This window comes from Kwoniella shandongensis, chromosome 3 (assembly GCF_008629635.2).
Source record: "Kwoniella shandongensis chromosome 3, complete sequence".
Lineage (NCBI taxonomy): Eukaryota > Fungi > Basidiomycota > Tremellomycetes > Tremellales > Cryptococcaceae > Kwoniella > Kwoniella shandongensis.
The window spans coordinates 1363688-1383601 of NC_089289.1; the positions used below are offsets into that span (position 1 = coordinate 1363688).

Genomic DNA, 19914 nt, shown 5'->3' on the forward strand with positions numbered 1-19914 from the left:
ATGCGGATGGGTGGATGGGAGAACAGGTGGACGTTGAAAGTGGAGATGATCTTTCCCACGGTGATGATGATATAGGAAACAACAACAAACGACAAGTCAAGAACTCCCACGGCTGTCTTGATTGGTGCAATTCAGTGGATGGGACATTTGCTTCCGTTACTCAGCTTGTGGCACTAACATGCACGAATATCATCGCATAACACCATTATCTATTGAATACAAACATGGGATACCATTTTTACCTTGTCCTATATGAATCATCGTCGTCCTACTTCTACTCCAAACTGTTCTCCACATCAGCCGCATCATCACCTTCCATCGACGCAAAGTTGAGGAACGCGCTCTGTTCACACATCGCAAAAACGTCAGTTACTGTTACTGGTCTATAAACAACGACTGCCAGATAACTCACGGGTCGATGACATGCTGCCCAGAACGCCTCGGGCTTGTCAAGTGTCATACTGTATGGGATCTTCTCTGACCAGCTTTGGGTCAAACCAACACCATAGTTCCACACACCACCTTCAGGGACAAGGGTCATACCCAGGATCCTGTCAGACAAGAGCAATTGTACTCTGTTCGCCATGGATGGGTTGAAGCCCTCGTTCTTGCCCGTGACATCCTGGTTCTTCCTACCCCATTCGAATCCGGCAACCGTAAGTTCCCACGCGTTGAGAGAGACGGAACCGGGTGTGAAGGCACAGGTGACACAGATCGATTGAGGTCCCCATTCAGGATGGTTCGCCATGATCTTTCCTTGAGTCGTGACGTCCGCTGGTGAGAGATGGTTGAGTTCCTGTGATTGCGTTTTGATCCATCCGAGAGGCTCGAGATCCTTGAGCAAGAAGTCGTGCTTAGGCAAAGTGACGGGAAGATCGACACCGTTGTTGGTACCTCTTTGAGGCACCCACGCAACCGCTTTGATCTCCTTGACCTGCTTATTGTCAGGTGGAGAAGAACCGTACAAGTATGCGACGACCTGAGTTCGAAGATCGGCATTGACAATGAATGTACGGAGAACGTTCTTGGGAATGACGTAGGTGAAACTGGTAGCGTCGTCTCGAACATCATCGTTTCCGACAAAGATGTGGTTGACACGAAGTGGCAAGTTGGTAGCACTGATAGCTCGTACTCGCCAATCAGACTTGCTTGCGAAAGTCTGTTGCTCGTACTGAGTAGTAGTCGTAACGACGATCTCGTCACCGTGGATGTTGGTAGTCTTGGTCTGGAGAGCGGTGACTTGACTAGCAGCTTCGGCAGACTTCTCGATCTCCGCCATCTGCTGTCGCTGAACCGAAGGCGCAGAAATCTCCATACCCAGAATAACGTCTCGGATTTCACTAGCGGTGAGCGAGGCGACATTGACACTGTTTCGTTTACCGAAGTCGGCCAAGATGAGGTCCTTGAGAGCGACCTCGACCTGTAGTGAGACGTACAGTCAGTAAGGATGTTAAGCCAACCGAAAAAGCTACATGCAACTACTCACGTTCATCCACGCGTTGTCGTCCAATGTGGGCCAGATGTGGTACGACTCGGTGATCGTGTTCCTGTCGGGACGCAAGATAATCTTGGCCTTCTCGTTGTTGACGTGAAGAGCACGGAGCAAGAGAATCAGACGAGAGAAGGCAGTGTAACTGGAGATGGACTTGAGCCAATCGTCGTACAAGTTGAATAGGACCATTTGAGGTTGAGTTGCACGCTAATGATCATTCAAGCTAATAAGCGAAGGATTCTAAATTGGGTACCAAAAAACTTACCAAAATAAGATCACCGAACTTCTCCATCTTCAATGTGGCCTGGAAGGGCAACTGAAGCTCTGAACCCTTGATGACGATGTTGGGGAAATCAAGCAAGTGGACCTCCAAGGGGTCAAGCATACCCTTTCGGGTGACAATGACCTGCTTGGGCTGTTCTTCAACGGGCAACGATCGAACCAAAGCCGCTACTTCTTCTGCCGTTTTCCATTTCGCCAATTGACCGAGACGTTTCTGACCAGCCCAAACCGAGGTGTGAATAATCTTCAAGAACAATTGACCTGTTCGAGGGTTGAAGATAAAGATGGCACCGTTGATAGGCTTTGTGGTCAAGTTGCCTTCGAAAGTCTTGTGGACTGTCACTCGGTACACGTTGGTGTCGTCGACGAACCAGATAATCTGGTTTGAGAACAACTCTGAGTAGTTGGACGAGTTGAGGTACGGCTCGGTAGGCTCGGAGGAGTAGAGCTGGAGACCCTTCCTGATTCGTTCACGAAGAACGTAGAGAGCAGGGTTGGCCTTCATGATCTTCGCCATGGCCTGCTGCAGGAGCGGCTTGAGACCCGGGAAGTAACAACCGTACGCCGAGTACAAGTTGTATGCGAGATCAAGAGCAATAAGAACACCAGTGGGCGAAGGGTAGATCGATTGACTGTCGGAGGAGTAATCGAGGTATTTGGCACGAGCATATCGTTCAATGTCGTGAGAGTCAAAGTCACCCCATCGAAGTTGGATATCAAGCCAGAACTTGTTGGAAGTGGTACCGTCCATAGTGTCTCGGTTATCAGTCAAGAGCGAAGGTCGAGAGATCTGCCACTTGTAAGCCGAGAAAAGAAGGATATCAGAAGCCGAAGAGTTCATCTTGTACGACTTTCTGGGATGGATAGTCTCCTTTTGGACAGTCTCGATCTGCAAAGCCTCCAACTCCGAGTCGAAGACCTGACACAAGTCCATAACAACCGACTCGTGGATCTTCTGCCACAAGTGCGCTCGGAAGATCTGGATGAGCGAGATCTTCAATGTCGGGATTTTACCGTGCATAAAGACACCAGTCAAATCAAGTTGCACTTGGAAACCGACGTAGACGTTCGCTCGGTTGATTGTGGGCGACCACCACATGGTGAATCGACGGTTAGGAATCTGGGAAAGACCCGATCGCTGAGCATTGGTGAGTTTCTTGAACTTCATCGACTCCTCGAAACCTGTGAGGGTGGGTGGGAGGTAAGAGGGATAGCGTGGACGGGGGGTGGGAGGGTGGGATAGGAATGAATGGGTGGGTGGGTGAGGGCAATGCACCGCAGTAAGCAAGAATCCTCCTTTCCACTATTTATACCACTTACCAGATGCTTTCTCCCAGAACAGACCCTCCCAGGTCGGGAATGCAGTTCCCTTGAATAGCGAATGCTCAAGAATACCCTCAACACCTCCCAACGCCGAAATGACATCCACTCGGTAGTTGTTCAACTGCCAAAGTTTACCATCGTGACGCTGGTTAGTCCAGATGAAGGGCTGATTTCTGAGTCGGAAGTATTGCGAGAAGTGTTGTCGGACTCGCCATCCCTTGTCGTAGGCCAAGGTGTGTCGGTCTTTCTGGAAGAGGGTGTTGATCCTTGGAAGACCTCGATCCCATCTAAAAAGGATACAAGTGTTAGATCTTGTCAAGTGACTATGAAGGAAGAAAGAAAGGTGGGGGTGGTGGAAGGGGGACACAACTTACGAGTCCTCGAGATCCTCGAGCGTCAACCTTCTGTTTGAAGCCTAAACAAGCACAAACCAATCGTCAGTATGTCAACTCCCTTTTGTATGATTGTATGCGCCGTGATACGCATAGAAAGGGTAGTAGAATGTGTAACGAATAAAGAGGAATGAAAGCAGGCAAGGGGAAAGTGAAATGCTATTTTAGGTTTGTGGCAGTATGACGCGAGTCACCTGGTTGCCACATTCACCTTCCCCCTCTGCCCTCCCCCCTCGACAAAGATTGCACTTACAGTTGCCTCCTTCCTCTTCAATGCATATTCAGACCAGACTCTTGCGGAGTCGAGGAACTCTGCTTCCCAGGGTTGCAAGTATCGATACAAGTTCGGGATGAGTTGATCTTCCTCGTGCGTCATACCCGATCGGAAATGGGTGATACCGCCACTGTCGGTCTGTTTCGACCATCGAAGATCCGATTGCGGGATCAAGACGAAACCCATCGAAAGCATTCCAAGACCACCCAATTCCTTAGGCGAATAGAACACACATGGCGGGAATCTGCATACGTTTGCTTGGTCAGCACGAGTGAGGCACTTGAGGAGAAAAACTCACCTTGAAGGCATTTTAGAGTTCAGTCCGACCTTCACTCGGGTCTGCACCTTGTTCTCTGCTTTCACAAGTGAATCCAACAGCTCGTTCGTGTGGACAACGGCCTCTCTGTAGTACGTCATTAACCCGATCAAAGCGGTGTTCCATTTGTTGATGATCTTGCTGAACGTAGCACTACCTGAAGACATGAGAACCTGTCTGATACGGTTGTTGAAGTCCTGGACACCCTGGTCGGACACTCGGAGGAAAGCTTGCGCTGTTCGTTCCTTGGTAGATTCCTGGGTGAGGTTCCAAACACCATCCTTGAGCGAGTACTGTTCTCCGTGCTGTGTTCGGATACGAGGGAGGATTCGGACTTCGAATCCACACATGGAGAACAAGAGTTGCGGGTTGTCCTTGGAATAGACAGAGACAAAGGTCTCATCCCACTCGATGGTAGTCAAAGATCGAGGGAGAGAGTTCTTGACGTTCCAGAACACAGCTCGACCAAGGTTGACATCGTGTTTGATCAAACGCATTCGACAATCCCTCGGCCAACACCTCTTGTTGTTGTACCCAATAACGTTCTCATTGTTCGGGTCCGGGTTGGCACTGAGATATCGTTGGATCAAATCTCGAGATTCATCGGCGTTGAATCGGAAGAGTACGTGAATTCGATCGACGTATCGAGTATAGAATCGAATAGGGTGACGAGTTTCCGCTGTACCATCTCGGAACTGGAGGAAACCGTTTGGTGCTCCGGGAGGACCGGCGAGTTCACTCGCTCGTTGCAAACCGAGAATGAGCAAGTCGAGAACGAGACCGTAGTATTGGAACACGAAGGACGAGAATTGCAATCCTCTGATCATACCGTACGCATTGACGTGCGACATATCCTTGAAAGTCAAGGCGGTATTCTGCTTGGCGGTAATGTAGTCTGCCAAGTTGTGATCGAGGATCAATCGCAACAATCGACTGAGAAGGGTGAAGTCGACTTTCTCGTATACTCTTGACAAAACAGTCTCCATCATGACCACACACTCTCCATCTGAGGTGTCCCAAATGTCTGTCAGGTTGTTGATACCCTGACACCATTTGTAGACGAGCAAGGGAGGAGGTTCAGAGTCGGACGGTTTGATCCAGTTGGGGAACAAACCTCGTTTGTCCGCCTCGTACCACAAGAACTGATCGAGATAAGCGTCGGTGATCTTCTCAACTGGCTCGATATCGTAACAAGGGATAAGCTTGTCGTAAGTGTCGAAGAATTCGATACCAGCTTCCTTGAATGCTCGTTGAGTCAACAACAATCTCTTGATTCGAGACAAACATTCGTGCGGGTTATCGTATGCTTGTTCGACCAAAGCCAGCTCTTCTCTTTGAGATTGGTTTAATCGACCGTGGACACTATAAGCCTCCTTGAGCTTTTCGAGGGCAAGAACCAACAGCTTCGTGTCGTGCTTGTAGGAGAGAGGAGGGAAGGGAATGGGTGCGAATTTTCTGCTTTCCATCCAGTGCACAGTAGAAGTGTAGACGGCCACAGCCTCTTCGGAGGAGATGTAGGGTCCATCCTTGAGGTAACCATTTTGTCTTTCTTGCTCCGCCTTGAGGTAAAGTCGTGTCAATCGACCCAAATTCTTTCGGACGACCGCCTTGTCGACAGTCGCTCCTCTTCTGATACGTTCTCGATTGTAATGGGCCACTGACGACCACCAATCTGCCTTGCTCTTAACGTATCGCAAGATAATATTTTCGATGGCGGCGGGCATTCCGGGAACCTTCCATGGGATGTTAGCCTTCCAACATCGCCACGCCTCGGAAAGATGTTGTAAAATCGTTTTGGCTTTGTTTTGCTTGATGCTCTCTGGCATCATGTCGAGGATGTCATGCATGACAGCGGCACGAAGTTCGAGATCGAAATGTGACTCGACTCGTTGTTTTGTGACCGTCTTGGCGATACCCTTCGAGTTTCGTCCTTCGAATTGTCGCGCCAACAGATTACTCAACCATCTCTCCAACAACGGCACAATACCTCGAAGGAAGAAGAGCCATACTCTCCATCCTGGTGCCCAGAATCCAACACCGGGACCCTTTCCAACTGGACCCGTGTTGAACCTCGAGTAGATCAAGTGTTTCAGATCTTTACATTGTCGAATCTGTCTCATCAACTTGTATTTGTATCGGTACATTCCGGTCAATTGACCGACGTGCGCGAACATGTATTGAAGACCGTCAGCAAGTTGGAATGCATCGACGTTTCCGAGTCGGAATTGGACGTGGGCATCGACGATGAGTTTTGTGAGACGGAGGATTTCTCTACACAAATGGAAAGCGTTACCGAATCGAGACTTCTTTCGTTCTTTTGTCGTCAGGGTCTTGATCGGTTTCAAGTTCAAGTTATAATCGAGATGGAGGTAGTTGAGGTTCTTTCGGTGGATCAAAAGGTTGAGCATGTTGTAACCTTGTCGACAGACCTGGAGACCCGCCTCAACCCAATCGAGAGTGGTCGTTTGGAAGAACTTGGTGTTCTTCAAACTTCTGAAAAGGTTTCGCTTGGCCATCGCCTTGGGTCGTTTGTGGTGAAGCGCGTTGAGAACGTAGATCTTGAGCAATTTCTGGTATGATACTCTGATCTTGACCGGTTGGTCCGAAGGGCAATGCTCGAGGTAGAAGTTCTTGATCATAGGGATATCCTGTGCTCTTCTCGTCTTCCCGCTTCGTAAGTTGTAAGGGTATGGTGCCCAGTACAAAGCGATGGCATCCGCCGTGTTCTCGTTACTCAAATCCCTGTCCTCCAAGAACGGCTCGAGCTCATCTGGCAGCTCAAAGTCCTCATCCTCCTCGTTCCCGAATCCGAACACCGAATCCTCATGTGAGATAAGCGGTGTGTGCGCCTCTTGGACGACTCGTTGGGAGATGGGGTTGATAAGGGGATCGAAGTAGAACGCTGGAAGATCTGGATCGTCCGTCTTGATGTAGACGTTCTTGGGTTCATGGTAGACGCCGATGTGGACTGATCTGGGAAGGGAGTTGTAAAGATGGGGGAAGGCGACCTTGTATTCCGATCGGATGACACCTCGAATGATAACCTTGTTGATATCGTTGAATTCGTTCCAATCTTCATCGAACGCCTCCATATCCCGATACAACGGCTCAAATTTAGGTCCACCGGGCAGCGCGATGTTGAGCGCTTTCGCCGTGAAGAAACTCTTCTTGTCGAACAAGTAGAACGCGTTGTTATCTGAATAGTCGGAAAGTAATTGTCGACCAATTCGATACAAGTTGGACAACTGAGGTAATGTGAGCTGGAAATATCGATAACTCGATCCGTTCACATGTGGTGTATCGAGGAGTGGTTTCGGGTCGTAGAACCAATCCAAGATAGCCTCGTCATCCTCCTCGTCCAACTCCAGCTGAATCGCCTCAAGTGGCTCCACATCCAACACGTTATCTCCGTAGTCCATGGGCGGCTCTTCGTCGTCAAATGGGGGGAATCGCATTCGCTTGAAATGTCTTCGATCTCGCTTCTCTCGACGCATGGCAAGCCACATTGACGCCCATTGCGCATGGAACTGCAAGGCAGGTCAGATAAGAGCTCCATAGCGGATCGGTCTAAGGACATGAACTTACAACTGGCTCGATAACCCTCGGCACTTCGTTCACGAAAGTAATGGCACCTGAAATGTGATACAGGACCGGAACCTCGCGGACTTGCTGTAATATGGCGTACCCGTCAGCATCTGGGTACTCCACAGGATTGAAGTATTAGGCAACTCACCTCCCAAGGCATTGGGATGTTCTCCAACAGCTTCATGACCGCGTGAGGGACATATTTCAACGCTCCCAAATGAACACGCTTATCATTCCTGAATTTTCTGTTTGACATATCCCCATGATCCTTGATAATCTTTCGAATATGCTCTGGAGGGAGGTCCTATTAGTCGAGACAAGGCGCCCTTTGTCAGCTATGCGTTCTTCCTCGCCCACTGGCTTGTGTATTTGCCACCATTCCTTGACTTGTGATGAAGCATGTATCCCACTGGACAAGGTTTGTGTGTTTTGACACGTGTAACGAATGCCACACTCACTGCTTTACCAAAATCCACACCACCACCACCCCCTTGCCGTCTCTTGGTGTTGAATCTCCTCTTTTGCGCACCTCTCCATTTCCTTGCCTTCTTCTCAATCTCCTCCTGACTTAGTTGACCAAAGAAATCACCATCCATCCTGACTTCGCTGTTCGAGTTCGAGTCTCCATTAGGAGGGAAACCAGGTGGTGCTGCTGACGCTGAGGTAGCAGCGAATCCTGGTGGCGGACCCGACATTCTGGCGAGAGCTTGACGAATGAGTCGTTTTGAGGTTTTGTTTAAGGAAAGCAAAAGTAGTGGCAAGATGGGTTCGAACCTCGATCTGGTGTTAATAGGACGTGTAGTAAGAGCGACTCTCAAGGGTTTTTGCGGTATTACATATCATTGGTTGAGTGTGGCACCCGATCCGTTTCAAGTGATTGCCAACCTTGAGTGCCACTTTGTGATGGACGATGCGGGGCTCCACACCGCGCGTTGATGGTGATGATCATTCGGTCCGAGCTAGCTAGCAACAGGCCAAGAACGGATGGCAACAGCATTACCTTCCATACCAGCTTATCGCTTTCATTCCTCCAGCAGGCTTCTTCACCGGAGCCAGTAATTCACTTCTAGCACTCGATCAGGTTTTCAGTCGGCGTTTACTCTTCTCTTGAAGTCTTCGCTCGTACACACCAAATCCCGTCATGGCGCCTTCACCTATATACGGTGATCGACCAGTCGTCCTTCTGACAGTGAGTAGCCGGACCTCTATCAAGTGGAGCGACAAACTCGGCTGACTCGCTAGCACAGAACGACGATGGTCCCCCTTCTGCCTCATCTCCCAACATCTTCTCATTCTGCAAGCTGCTTCAAACCCGTCTTGGGTGGGATGTGAAAGTTGTCATCCCCGATCGTCAGAAATCATGGTACGTTAGCTGTCTGCTGACGAGAGACACCGCGGAGGAAGCTGACGACCAACGTCTTCCGATCAGGGTCGGTAAAGCATATGCTATTAGCGATGTCATCGCAGCGAGCTACTTTTACCCATTAGGTAGGTGGCGCTACGAGATCTGTTGCGATGTTGATATCACCTAACCAATAATAATTGTACAGAACCGGACGGTCTCAATGGCGAGATCACGACGACTGCTCGACCATTAAGAGAAGGAGAGACGATGGAATGGATCATGCTTTCAGGTGTAAGCTACCTTGAGCTCCCGTCACCGTGCATTCGACCTAGCTGACATGCGATCGATCGCAGACCCCCGCCACCTGTACCAATATTGCGTTGCATAACCTGTATCCAGGAGAGATCGACTTAGTCATCTCAGGACCTAACCGTGAGCGAAATCAATCTTCCTTGTTGCCACTGTACTTTCACTCTATGGCTTTGGCTAACTTGACTTATATATCATTGCAGACGGTCGTAACTCGTCCACCGCATTCGCCCTTTCCTCCGGAACACTCGGTGCCGCTTTAGCAGGCGCTCTCTCCATACCTCTACCCGGTCCTTCTACCGGTCTCGCATCACTACACGAAGACCACATCCCCTGTATCGCCGTATCATACGGCGTCGTCACTCGTCCAGTCACTGAAAACGTAACCATCCTAGCGACCGAAATATCAGTAGATATATGCAAGAAACTATTCGAAGATTGGGGCGCGGACGAAGGTCCCTCCTCGTCTACTTCGTCTACGACAGGGAAAGAAAAGAATAAGGTTCAGATATACAGTGTGAACGTTCCTCTGATAGAGGATGCTTTGATAGAAAGTAATAGGAAAGTATGTTGGACGGGTATGTGGAGGAATTCGTATGGTCAATTGTTCAAGACGACAAAAATGTGAGTTGGACATTGATTTGTTTGTCCTTGCCTTTTTTCTTGATCCGGCACCGCTCGAGTTGCGAGGAACCCTGGCTGACAATCGTTTCTTCCTGACAGGTCAAAGTCAAATTACGATCCGGGAGACCTCTCCACTCAGAAACAAGAACAAAATAAACCACAAACGGCATCTTCTTCTTCCTCCTCACACCTTTCGTCAAAGACATCAACAGCTGGACCTGCCGCCCTTCCAACACCCGATCCTTCATCACCGTCACTGGGCTCCAACAACGATTCAAAACAAGCACAAGAACAAGGAGAACCGCTCAAGTTCCATTTCGCACCGAATATGAAACCCCTCCTCTTCCCGCCTATCGAGAGTTTACCGATCGGCTCGGACGCTTGGGCTTTCGCGAAAGGATATGTGAGCGTAACGCCTATACGGGCAGAGTATGCGGGTCTGGTAGATGGGACGTGGGGGTTTGGGAGTGAAGAAGGTAACGGAGGAAAAGTAGGACCTGGGACAATTTGGGAATAGTGCTCGCTCGGAGGTATACAATACATGATGATCGGTATGACAATGTAACAGGTATCTGTAGTGGAGCTGCTGCAGAAGTTCGAGACCCTAGAACGCCTTCTTGTGGATGATATCTGGGTCTTCCTTGTACTCGTCCGCTGAAACCCACATCTAGCGTGAAACGCGTCGTCAGCTTTGACTGCATGTCGGAACGAAGTGAAACGGAAAGCTGACCTTTTTGAATGTACTGAGACCCGCCAAGATACTCCCTCCAATCCACGTTGAGTACTGGTTTTTCGTCAGCTTAATTGCTCTTGGCTGTTCCGAGAAGATGCTTAGCTCACCTTTCGTTCTGGCGGCGCATAGATCTTCAGCTTGACGTCCTTCAATGCCAACTTCTTCACCTCGTGCAATAATCGATCACCGAATCCTGATCCAATGACTTCATCAGTTTTGAAGCTTTCCAGTGGAAGCTATGGCGAACTGACCTGTGCATAATGTTGATCCACCTGAAAGGACGATGTTGCTGAAAAGTGATTTACGTAGATCGAGATCGGTTCGGTTGATCGAGTCAACGATGACCTGAGAGGTGACTGTGAGCTTTTCGGCAAGCAGATGTACATCACTTCAGCTCACCTGGTGAACACCTGGATATTCCTGACCGACCAGCTCGGGATTAAACAGTATTTCAGGTGCTAGGAATCTCTCCGCTCCAAGCTGTACGAGCGTCAGCTAGTTATCTTAACCTACGAACGGCAAAAAGACATATAGCTTACCTGTATGACCTTTCCATCTGGTAATCTAAACTCTTCCCACGCACCTCCCTGATCCTTCTCCTCCTTTGCCGGATTCAGAGCCAGATAACACGTTTTCTCTTTTATCGTTCGCACAACCTCTTTCTCCGCTGACGTATGTAGATAGTATCCCGATTTCCGTAATAGGAGTTGGAGGTGATCCGTTATATCCCTTCCGGCAAGATCTATCCGTCGTATTGCGTGAGGCATTGAGAATCCCTCGAATACCGGAACAGCATGTGTAACACCATCGCCTGAGTCGAGGACGATACCGGTCGTTCGACCTGATGAGTATCTGAACGTAGGATGGTAAGTGCTGATCAAATGGACTCGGAAGCAGACACAATTGCATTCCTGCTTTGGGTCATAGACGGTACACTCACAAACTCAGGACTGCTTGAACACTGGTGAAGAAAGCGGGAACGTTGAATGTTTCGAAGAATATTTGAGCGGCAACATCTCGATTTTGTCTAGGGTTGAGAGGTGCTTCCGTCAACAGAACGGGATGCTATCAACACGAACATTGTCAGCTGTGTCGCAGGCATATGTTATTTGCCCCTGTTCGACTAGCTGCTTCGTCTGCACCCCTTGCTGCAATGTCCGTCTATCTCGTTCACACCTTCGCTTGACCGTTTGACCGTACTCACCTCCTCACTCAACGCCTTCAAACCCTCTCCATACACCCAGCCCCATATCCGTTCCATATCATCCCAATCCATAACGACTCCATGTTCCATCGGATATTTTATCTTCAGCAGTCCTCTCAGTTCCTGAGCTCGTCGTCCGATAAACAGATTATCTTGGATAGCACCCGCCATCACTCGGGGATGTTTTGGTCGGCCGACGCTGAGTGGAAGGGGAGAGAGTAAGGTCAGTCTGAGATAGTGGAAGTGAAGAATGGAATATGGAATTGGGCAAGGAGCAGCCTCTGAATTTGAAGCAGGGAAGAGGGAGAGGGAGGAAAGGGATGATTGCAGGACAAGAGCGCTCACAAGGAAGGTATATAACATGACGGTTGTTCTTCCCCCGCAAAACCAGCTTTGATCGTCCCAGATCCCTGTACACCACCAATGTGATCAGCGGAGCTATTTCGTATATCCAACAACTACGAGGAAGCTCACATTGTCAATGACAACCGGTTGATTCGTGAGTCTGCGTCGTGATGATTACGGGATGGTAATGTCAGCTGATTGTGACATGGGCTGACTGCAGTTTCAGTTGAAGCTAGCTCACACGTCGTCAAATTCCGTTGCCATGGTGCGTGAGCGGGACACAATGTGTCTTTAGCAGATTGTAGGAAGGGTGAGAGACGAGGCAACTATCAATCAATCTCTCACTATCCGTAATGACCAAAGCTCAAACCGCGTCTCTTACTTGTACACTCCAGTCGCGTGGTTCTACCCAAGTTAAATGGAAGTGAGAATTAAGTTCTCGCTATGACAGCTCAGTCACGTGCTTCAGCTGAGATCTCGGAGCTGCCGGGAAGCCCGATAAGCAACGCTAATTACAGCAGTCTGTGCCTTGTGTGGGTGTGGGTATGTGGGTGGAGTGTGTCCGCTCGAGCGCAGAAGGCGATGAGAATGTGAAACGAACAACGACAATGAACGATGCCAAGGCTGTGTAGACTCGGTGAGTATATATGTACTAGGATATTTGATTGATATCTACACTTCATACTTTACTTCACTTTCTTAACTCGACATCAGCAATATGGGACGTTTCTCCGAATTCATCGCCGGCTCATCTTCTCACGAGAACGGCAATGGCAATGGCAATGGTCACATCCCTCCTCCACCAAACTACAACGATTCCAAAGTGCCCTTCGCGACAGAACCCAAATACCCTACTGAACCACCTCCACCTTTCCCACACCTCTTCGCATGTCTGCATCTCGGTAGGACGGATAGGGTCAGGTTGATTGGAGTTCCGCAGAATGTGATTCCGGCAGTGGATGAAGCTATCAAGAGGGTCTGGTTACCCGGGATACAACAACAAGGTCCTTATACGTCCGGTTGGGAATGGAAGGTCTCTGGTAATCCATGTAAGTATAGACGTACCAATTGATTTTACCATGACGACCGTACTGATATGATTGCGTTTCACGTATCCTTCAGGGCAAGGATTCGGTATTGAAGCAATCACCGCACGTCGGTTACTCTCACACATCTTACATGCCCTATCAGCTGTAGGATGGGACATTCACATGTCTTGCGATCTGTCCAAAAAAAGTTACGACAAGGATACGATATTCCTCCATTCGGTGCCGCCGAGACAGAGATACTATTTCGCGATATCGTTCAATGAGTCGGATAAGATCAGGATTATCGATCCGCCCAACGATTATGTCAGAGACGCCTTTATCAGAGCTGTCCATGTGAGTGTGATCGAAGTCCATTGACTGTTTCGACAAGCTTCTATCGCACTGTACTTTCACTCCCTTGACCCGTTATAGCTACTGTCCTCTCTGTCGTACAACCGCATAGGCAGCAGTCCTTTGATTGGCCTAGCAGCTGACACCCCATCCACACAGACATGGCCAGCTGGAATCCAACAAGAACGAGAGAAAGAACCAGGCTGCTACCAACTCAAACTTCGCGGATATCCATGGTTCAGCTCTGACGGAACTCAAATTGTCGAAGCACGTCTTTTGGCATGTACGATCCTCTCCGCTATGGAAAGTGTAGGATTCGAATTGGTCAGTAGTGTCGATATGAGTACTGCTAGTGAAAACAATAGGGATCGTGAGTGTCATTTTGACTCATACTTCCCTTTCCTCTTTTTTCCCAACCTCTGTACCTCGGTACGCGATGTCAGCGTTCGGGTGGTCGAAAGCCGACTTTGTTGTGATACAATGATGGTGCTGATCCGATTTATCCTCATTGTAGTGGACACATGGTACTTTGCGTCAAAGGTGTAGATCGTTTGCCAAAGTCAAGGAATGTCAGTTGTCTGTATGATTTGCGCTGTATAATATTAATGATGGTTAGAATGGCGACTTCATTATGCTTCACGAAAGTATGTAATCATGTACCATGCCCATGTGTAGATTCCAGATACGAAGCACGATCTGCGACACTAGTCTTCATAGCATCTAGGTCTTTAAACGATATACACAGCTCATACCTCTAGATCACCACATCTATCTACAACTTCTTCGCCTCTTCCTTGATCGCATCCTCAACCTGGTCAGTCTGAAGACCGGTATCCTCATCCCCAGCTTTGACGCCGATCTTTCCGTGCTTGCCGAACTCTCCCAAACCCATGACACGATCTCTCGCTTCCTCGTACTTCCTTCTGGTCTCACTGACAACATGCTCTGGCAAGGTAACGTCTTCCTTAGCTTTCAGCCCTTCAGCGATCAACCAATCTCTCAGGTACTGCTTATCGAATGACGCTTGCGGTTTACCGGGAGTGTAATCCGCTTCGGACCAGTAACGCGAAGAGTCGGGAGTAAGAACCTCGTCAATGAGGATCAAAGTTGGTTTGTTGGGCGAAGAAGGGGATTGGAGTAAACCAAATTCGAACTTGGTATCGGCGAGGATCAAACCTCGTTGAAGGGCGTACTGGGCTGCTTCGGTGTAGAGTTGAATAGCAATTCGCTCAATGTCAGCAGCAAGTTCAGGTCCACAAATGTCCTTGACTAGAAACAGGTAAGACGGGTCAGCATCTCCTTTGACGATACTTCGAGATTTACTCACCCTTGTCGGGGTGGATGTTCTCGTCATGTTCGCCCTGGTCGGCCTTGGTTGAGGGGGTGAACAAAGGTTTGGGTAGCTTAGCAGACTCGACTAGACCCGCAGGCATAGGGATAGAGTGCACAGTCTGAGACTTCTTGTATTCGCTCCAAGCGGAGCCTGGCATCATATATCAGCTGAATATACCTCTTGCTGCCTACAGTTGGCTCGTGTGGCTCACCTGTGATGTACCCTCTGACGATAGCCTCGATCTTGACAACCTCACACTTCTTCACGATCATACTTCTGCCCTCAAGTTGATCTCTGTACTCGTCCAAAGATCGGGGGAACTCATTCCACGCCTCAGCGGGGGTGCCGAAGCAAGATGATGGAGAGGGTGTCAGGACGTGGTTGGGAATGATGTGCTTGAGCTTGTCGAACCAGAAGAGGGAGAGGGTGGTGAGTGTAACACCCTTCGACGGGATACCCTGGAGTTGAAGAAGACCGTCAGTTATGAACTTGACACAGGGGTACTTGCGCAGCTCACATTGTTCATGATCACGTCAAAGGCGCTCATCCTGTCCGTAGCCACGAACAAAAGTTTGTCATCCTCGCCAGGGATGGCGTAGATATCCCTCACTTTGCCCTTAGCGATCAACTTCAACTTCGGCAAGTTGGTCGAGGTAACCGATCGGGATCCGCTACCACTAGCGACCGGGGTGGGTTCTGTCTTCGCAGCGTTGGCAGACTTTTGCACAAGCTCGGCAGGCTTGATCGTACCAGGAGCAGGAACAGGTGGTTGAGTGCCTTCATTCGACGCCTTGGCAGCTGCTTTGGCGGCCTTTTCTTGCTCCTTGGCAGCTCGAAGGGCAGCTCGCTCCTCTTCTGTAGGAGGCTTGGATCGAACGTCCTTCTTTTTCTGCGGTCCCAAAGCCAAAGTTTAGCACAGTGCGGCTTTAAAGACTGAGCTGTCGGCGCATACTCACCACTTTCTTCTCTTCAGGCTTGGCTGGTGCTAATGACGAATCGGGGTACGCCTGTCTCTCAATTTCCTGCCATTCCTTATCCTCATCGAACATCTTCCTGATTGGCTCCAACAACTGGATAAGGGCATCCTGAACACCGGTCTTCAAGTCGCCCGGGTGAATCTTCTCCGCCACGTATTCCTTCTCCAACTCTTCGTAGCTGGAAATGTGGATATCACCTCCGAACTTTTCAGGTCGAGAGATACTGAATACTGTGCCCTCGGGTGCTCCGGGCTTGACAAAGCTTCCTTCTCCAACGGGAGCGGGCTCTCCTCTACCTGCCGCTTGCTCGATTCTAAGTGCTTGCACGGGGATAAGCACCGCTTTGACGAAAGCGAGCACACCGTTGTTCTCCACTGTTCCAGGAGGACAAAGAGCGCTCTTGATCTTTGCCTTGACATCGGCAGCAGTGTCGAGGAAGTCGATTTTAGATTTGGGATCGGATGCGGACATCTTTCCTCCAGAAAGACCGGGTACCATAGCGTTCATGAGATGGGCTCGCTTGGCGTAGCCGAGTTTGGGAAGGAAATGAGCAGCGTACATGAAGATTTTTCGCTACAAGGGATGCTAGTATATTAGCAAGCTGGTACATATTGAACAGGCGATGGCGTACCTGATCGACACCACCGAACTGGAAGTGAACGTCCAAGTACTGCTCGTCCAGTGCTTGCAGACCAGGGTAGAGCAAACTGCTCATCAAAGGCGACTCGGACTCCTTGACGACGTCCGCTCCAGCGTGCTCAGCTTCTCTTGTGGAGGTCAAGGCGTGGAATCTGGAACGATGAGAAGCGATCAGCTATGGTCACCAACCTGGCTATACCGGCAAATGTAATCAAGAAGCTTTTTACCTACCGGTAGACATCGAGAGTGTAGTCGGCTTTGAGCTGGTAGCTGGTACCGGTGACGAACTTGAGTTTGTCGGTAGGGACACCGAGTGTAGTGAAGACCGCTTTGAGGAGTCTTGAGTAGTACTTGACTCGATGTTGCACGGTTTCGAGAGTAGATTTGGAGGCGTCAAGGAAGGCGTGGAGCTGTAGGGGGACATGAAGATCAGTTATCTCGTACCCGGGATGGCATTAGACTAAACGTACATCTGCAAATGGGTTGGGTTCAAGCTGTCAGCGCGATATATGATAGGGCGATTCCAGCAAACTCACCGGCTAACAAGACTGTGACGCTAACTCCGGCAGTCAAGAAATCGGCAATCTTGAGCAAGGGGACACAGTAGGCGATGTGAGCTATGAGTTGGCGAGAGGTCCACTGTTAGTTGTCACGTCGGTGCATTTCATTGCTGCAGGCCTATGCTCACGTCGTCCAGTGGTAGCAGAACCTGTATTTTTTCCTACGTTAGCACCGACACTCCCCTCGAATGACAGATCAGGCTTCGAAGGACTTTGGACTCACCCCAGTAAGCTCGCACGACCTCGCCCTCGCTGAGAACCTTCCTGATGATCTCTCCACTTGTCACCTCTTGGAGGTTCCTTGTGATCCTCTCATACTGAGCCTCAGCCTCAGGGGAAAGGGCGATTTGTGCGGACTTGTCAGTCGTTTGTTGAACAGCAGCTGAATCGGCCATTTTGGGTGTGTTGTCTGGTTTTCCTCTGACTGGTCTACGAAGTATGGTCGAATGGAAGTCGAGCGTTGGCCAGCTGCAGTAGATGTAATTTCAGTCGTCTGTCAACGAGAGACGTCTTGGCTCTCCACTTTTGACTCGAGACGTTTACAACGAAAGATAGCCGTCGTGCGCCTATTTCAGTGCACCTCAAAGGTCAAGATACAGTGACACGGAGATCAAGATATATCCGCCCCAATGAGAGAGATCTGTTTCGGAAGTCCGAGACGATAATTCCGAATAATTTTGGGTGGTGTACGCGATCTCGATCACGCCTAAGAAGTTAGATTAAAAAAGTTGGATTCAGAAGCCTGGTAGAATGAAACCAGCCCCAGCCTGCACTAGCAGGTAGCAATAGCCGCAGCCGCCAGCCGTGGCCGTTCCGATTTTTTCTGATGTCTGAGAGAACGACCAACGTACAAAAACAAAACTGTTATCAACTTGATCTCATCTCTGCTTTCTTTCTCAAAAACAACATCATCTTCTTTTCCTTAGTCTTATACATCTCTAGAACAAAACTCAAAATGCCCATGGTGAGTCACCCTCTTCTTTTGCTTTCCCACACTCTCTCTCAGTCGGTCTCCGTCATGAAGAGAGAAATTCGTCTTTTTTCGTCGAAAAATACAAATCCCGACTTCACCCGCGACGCCTTCCGACCATCACCCAACCTTTCCACTCTCGCCCGTATGGTGCACGAATCTATGCTGACCGTCGTGCGATTTTGACATTTGTAGAACAAAGCTGCTATGAAGCGATGGTTCCCTGTTGAGGCCCTCCCCATCTTCGGGTACGTCTACTTTTCATGCATCTTCTGTCGTCGGCCGAAAGGAACACCAGCAGTGGCGGCGGCGACGAACATCACGCCACTCGATCGTCTTTCGCCGCTCCTGCTTTGATCTATTCGATCAGAGACTGGACTCTTGGCTCGATGCATAGCTGTCGTTGGGCACTGAAGCTGACGAATGTAAACTCATCAGTATCGTTGGTATTGCCGTCGGCGGTGCTACCTACTACCTCTACCGACTCTCTCAAGGGTCAGAGGTCGTTTGGGACCGAAAGTCTGACTGGAGGCCTTGGGACAAGGTGCGTTTCACTTCGCTACAGAGCGAGATTCACTCGGTCGATCGCTGATCCGTCTTCTGTCGTTCCTCTCTTTCTTCAGATCAAGCACGACCAGAACGTGAGTTATTTTTTCCTGACTCCGTTGACAAATGTGGAGCCTTGGCTGACCTCTCTTTTCCGTAACAGCAAAAGCTCATCACTGTCAACCACGAGTTCTGGGAGAAGCGACGAGCTCAGGCCAAGGAGAACACCCGAGCCGTCGACGCCATCTAATCCGTTCGATCGATCATCCCTTTTTCATCATAGTGCATGATGGACAGTTGAGCTTTTCGTCGCGGGATTTCGGTTTTTTTCACTGTATCGATACAGGTATAACGCTCTTTACTATATAGACGCATGCCATCTTCTGCATTCTAGATATTATCATCGTCATTATCAAGACTCCGATGAGTGCAACTGCCACTGCCACTGCCACTCTCATTCCATTGCTGTTGCCGCTGCCACATCGACGATAAAGTTTAGCTCGGATCTCAGATGTCTCATCTCCGAGCTTTGGTCAGCCCAGCAGTAGCGCCTCTGGCAACTTGTGCGGAAGTCGCCGAATTTGGCGCGACGCGTTTCCCAATTATCATCCTCTGACCCGGCCAACTACTTGTTGATCGATTCGGTGTGTGAACAGCTTGAACGTTCTGAACTCAATGTGCGCCGTCATACCTCTCAATGACATCTCTACAACACTGCCTGACTTGTGTCCCACACTCCACGCGAGCACCACGCGTGATTGAGACAAGGCTATGTTTGCTCCCAGCGTGGCGTGTGTGCAAAGCCAAAGGTGTAAGCCGTACCTACATCGCCCTCCAGCGTATCGAGGACATGTACTTGTGTACTCATGCACACTTTACACACCGAATCCGATTTGTACGGCGACCGGTTCTGTTCATTACGTATCTTCTTGACATGCCAAAATGGGTCCGAATTAGAGTTGACCCAATAGTTGGGTAACTTGATGGGTGCCCTGATGCCCTGAAATCGCGTTTTGAGACTTTAAAAATCAAAACAACCTTCTCAGCCCGGAATCGGACTGACTTTTCATTATTATTACCTCAAGGAATGGGACGAGGGACGAGGGAGGAGGGACCAAAGGTGAACATGAGGTCAGACAGAGGGTAGGGAAACGTGATAGCTCCTTACGTCTTGCTTGCATATCACACTTCCTCTTGGCTCGTTGTTGTTGACGTTTCTGTCTTGTTGACGCAAAGGGACACTTGTACACATCCACACACCGTTGCAGATCAACTTTGGTTATTGA

The 19914-nt window shown here is 49.5% G+C and overlaps 6 protein-coding genes across 6 annotated transcripts; 3 read left to right on the plus strand and 3 right to left on the minus strand.

Moving 5' to 3' along the window:
• Positions 1-274: 274 nt before the first annotated feature.
• On the minus strand, positions 275-8359 carry CI109_101865 (pre-mRNA-processing-splicing factor 8; the record flags this gene model as incomplete). Its single annotated transcript, XM_032008176.1, has 11 exons — positions 275-343; positions 413-1420; positions 1487-1699; positions 1758-2956; positions 3095-3384; positions 3472-3512; positions 3743-4007; positions 4062-7606; positions 7665-7748; positions 7813-7968; positions 8123-8359. The coding sequence occupies 11 exons, from the start codon at positions 8357-8359 to the stop codon at positions 275-277; spliced, it is 7107 nt and encodes a 2368-aa protein (XP_031857550.1).
• A 446-nt stretch (positions 8360-8805) lies between these two features.
• CI109_101866 (5'/3'-nucleotidase SurE) lies at positions 8806-10459 on the plus strand (the record flags this gene model as incomplete). The annotated part of the gene is made up of 7 exons (XM_032008175.1): positions 8806-8853; positions 8912-9027; positions 9094-9152; positions 9215-9300; positions 9363-9441; positions 9522-9942; positions 10042-10459. The coding sequence occupies 7 exons, from the start codon at positions 8806-8808 to the stop codon at positions 10457-10459; spliced, it is 1227 nt and encodes a 408-aa protein (XP_031857549.1).
• Positions 10460-10546: 87 nt separating this feature from the next.
• CI109_101867 (actin-2) lies at positions 10547-12488 on the minus strand (the record flags this gene model as incomplete). The annotated part of the gene is made up of 11 exons (XM_032008174.1): positions 10547-10609; positions 10673-10726; positions 10783-10868; positions 10927-11020; positions 11075-11155; positions 11215-11527; positions 11616-11740; positions 11880-12078; positions 12225-12289; positions 12354-12384; positions 12466-12488. 11 exons carry the CDS (start codon positions 12486-12488, stop codon positions 10547-10549), a joined length of 1134 nt encoding a protein of 377 aa, XP_031857548.1.
• Positions 12489-12942: 454 nt separating this feature from the next.
• On the plus strand, positions 12943-14149 carry CI109_101868 (uncharacterized protein; the record flags this gene model as incomplete). The annotated part of the gene is made up of 4 exons (XM_032008173.1): positions 12943-13273; positions 13347-13606; positions 13763-13973; positions 14118-14149. 4 exons carry the CDS (start codon positions 12943-12945, stop codon positions 14147-14149), a joined length of 834 nt encoding a protein of 277 aa, XP_031857547.1.
• A 226-nt stretch (positions 14150-14375) lies between these two features.
• On the minus strand, positions 14376-17507 carry CI109_101869 (phosphoribosylaminoimidazolesuccinocarboxamide synthase; the record flags this gene model as incomplete). Its single annotated transcript, XM_032008172.1, has 11 exons — positions 14376-14872; positions 14931-15086; positions 15148-15394; positions 15454-15825; positions 15893-16486; positions 16545-16704; positions 16784-16962; positions 17023-17046; positions 17114-17169; positions 17241-17261; positions 17336-17507. The coding sequence occupies 11 exons, from the start codon at positions 17505-17507 to the stop codon at positions 14376-14378; spliced, it is 2478 nt and encodes an 825-aa protein (XP_031857546.1).
• Positions 17508-18067: 560 nt separating this feature from the next.
• Positions 18068-18878, plus strand: CI109_101870 (uncharacterized protein; the record flags this gene model as incomplete). The annotated part of the gene is made up of 5 exons (XM_032008171.1): positions 18068-18076; positions 18278-18330; positions 18521-18626; positions 18706-18723; positions 18792-18878. The coding sequence occupies 5 exons, from the start codon at positions 18068-18070 to the stop codon at positions 18876-18878; spliced, it is 273 nt and encodes a 90-aa protein (XP_031857545.1).
• Positions 18879-19914: the final 1036 nt, after the last annotated feature.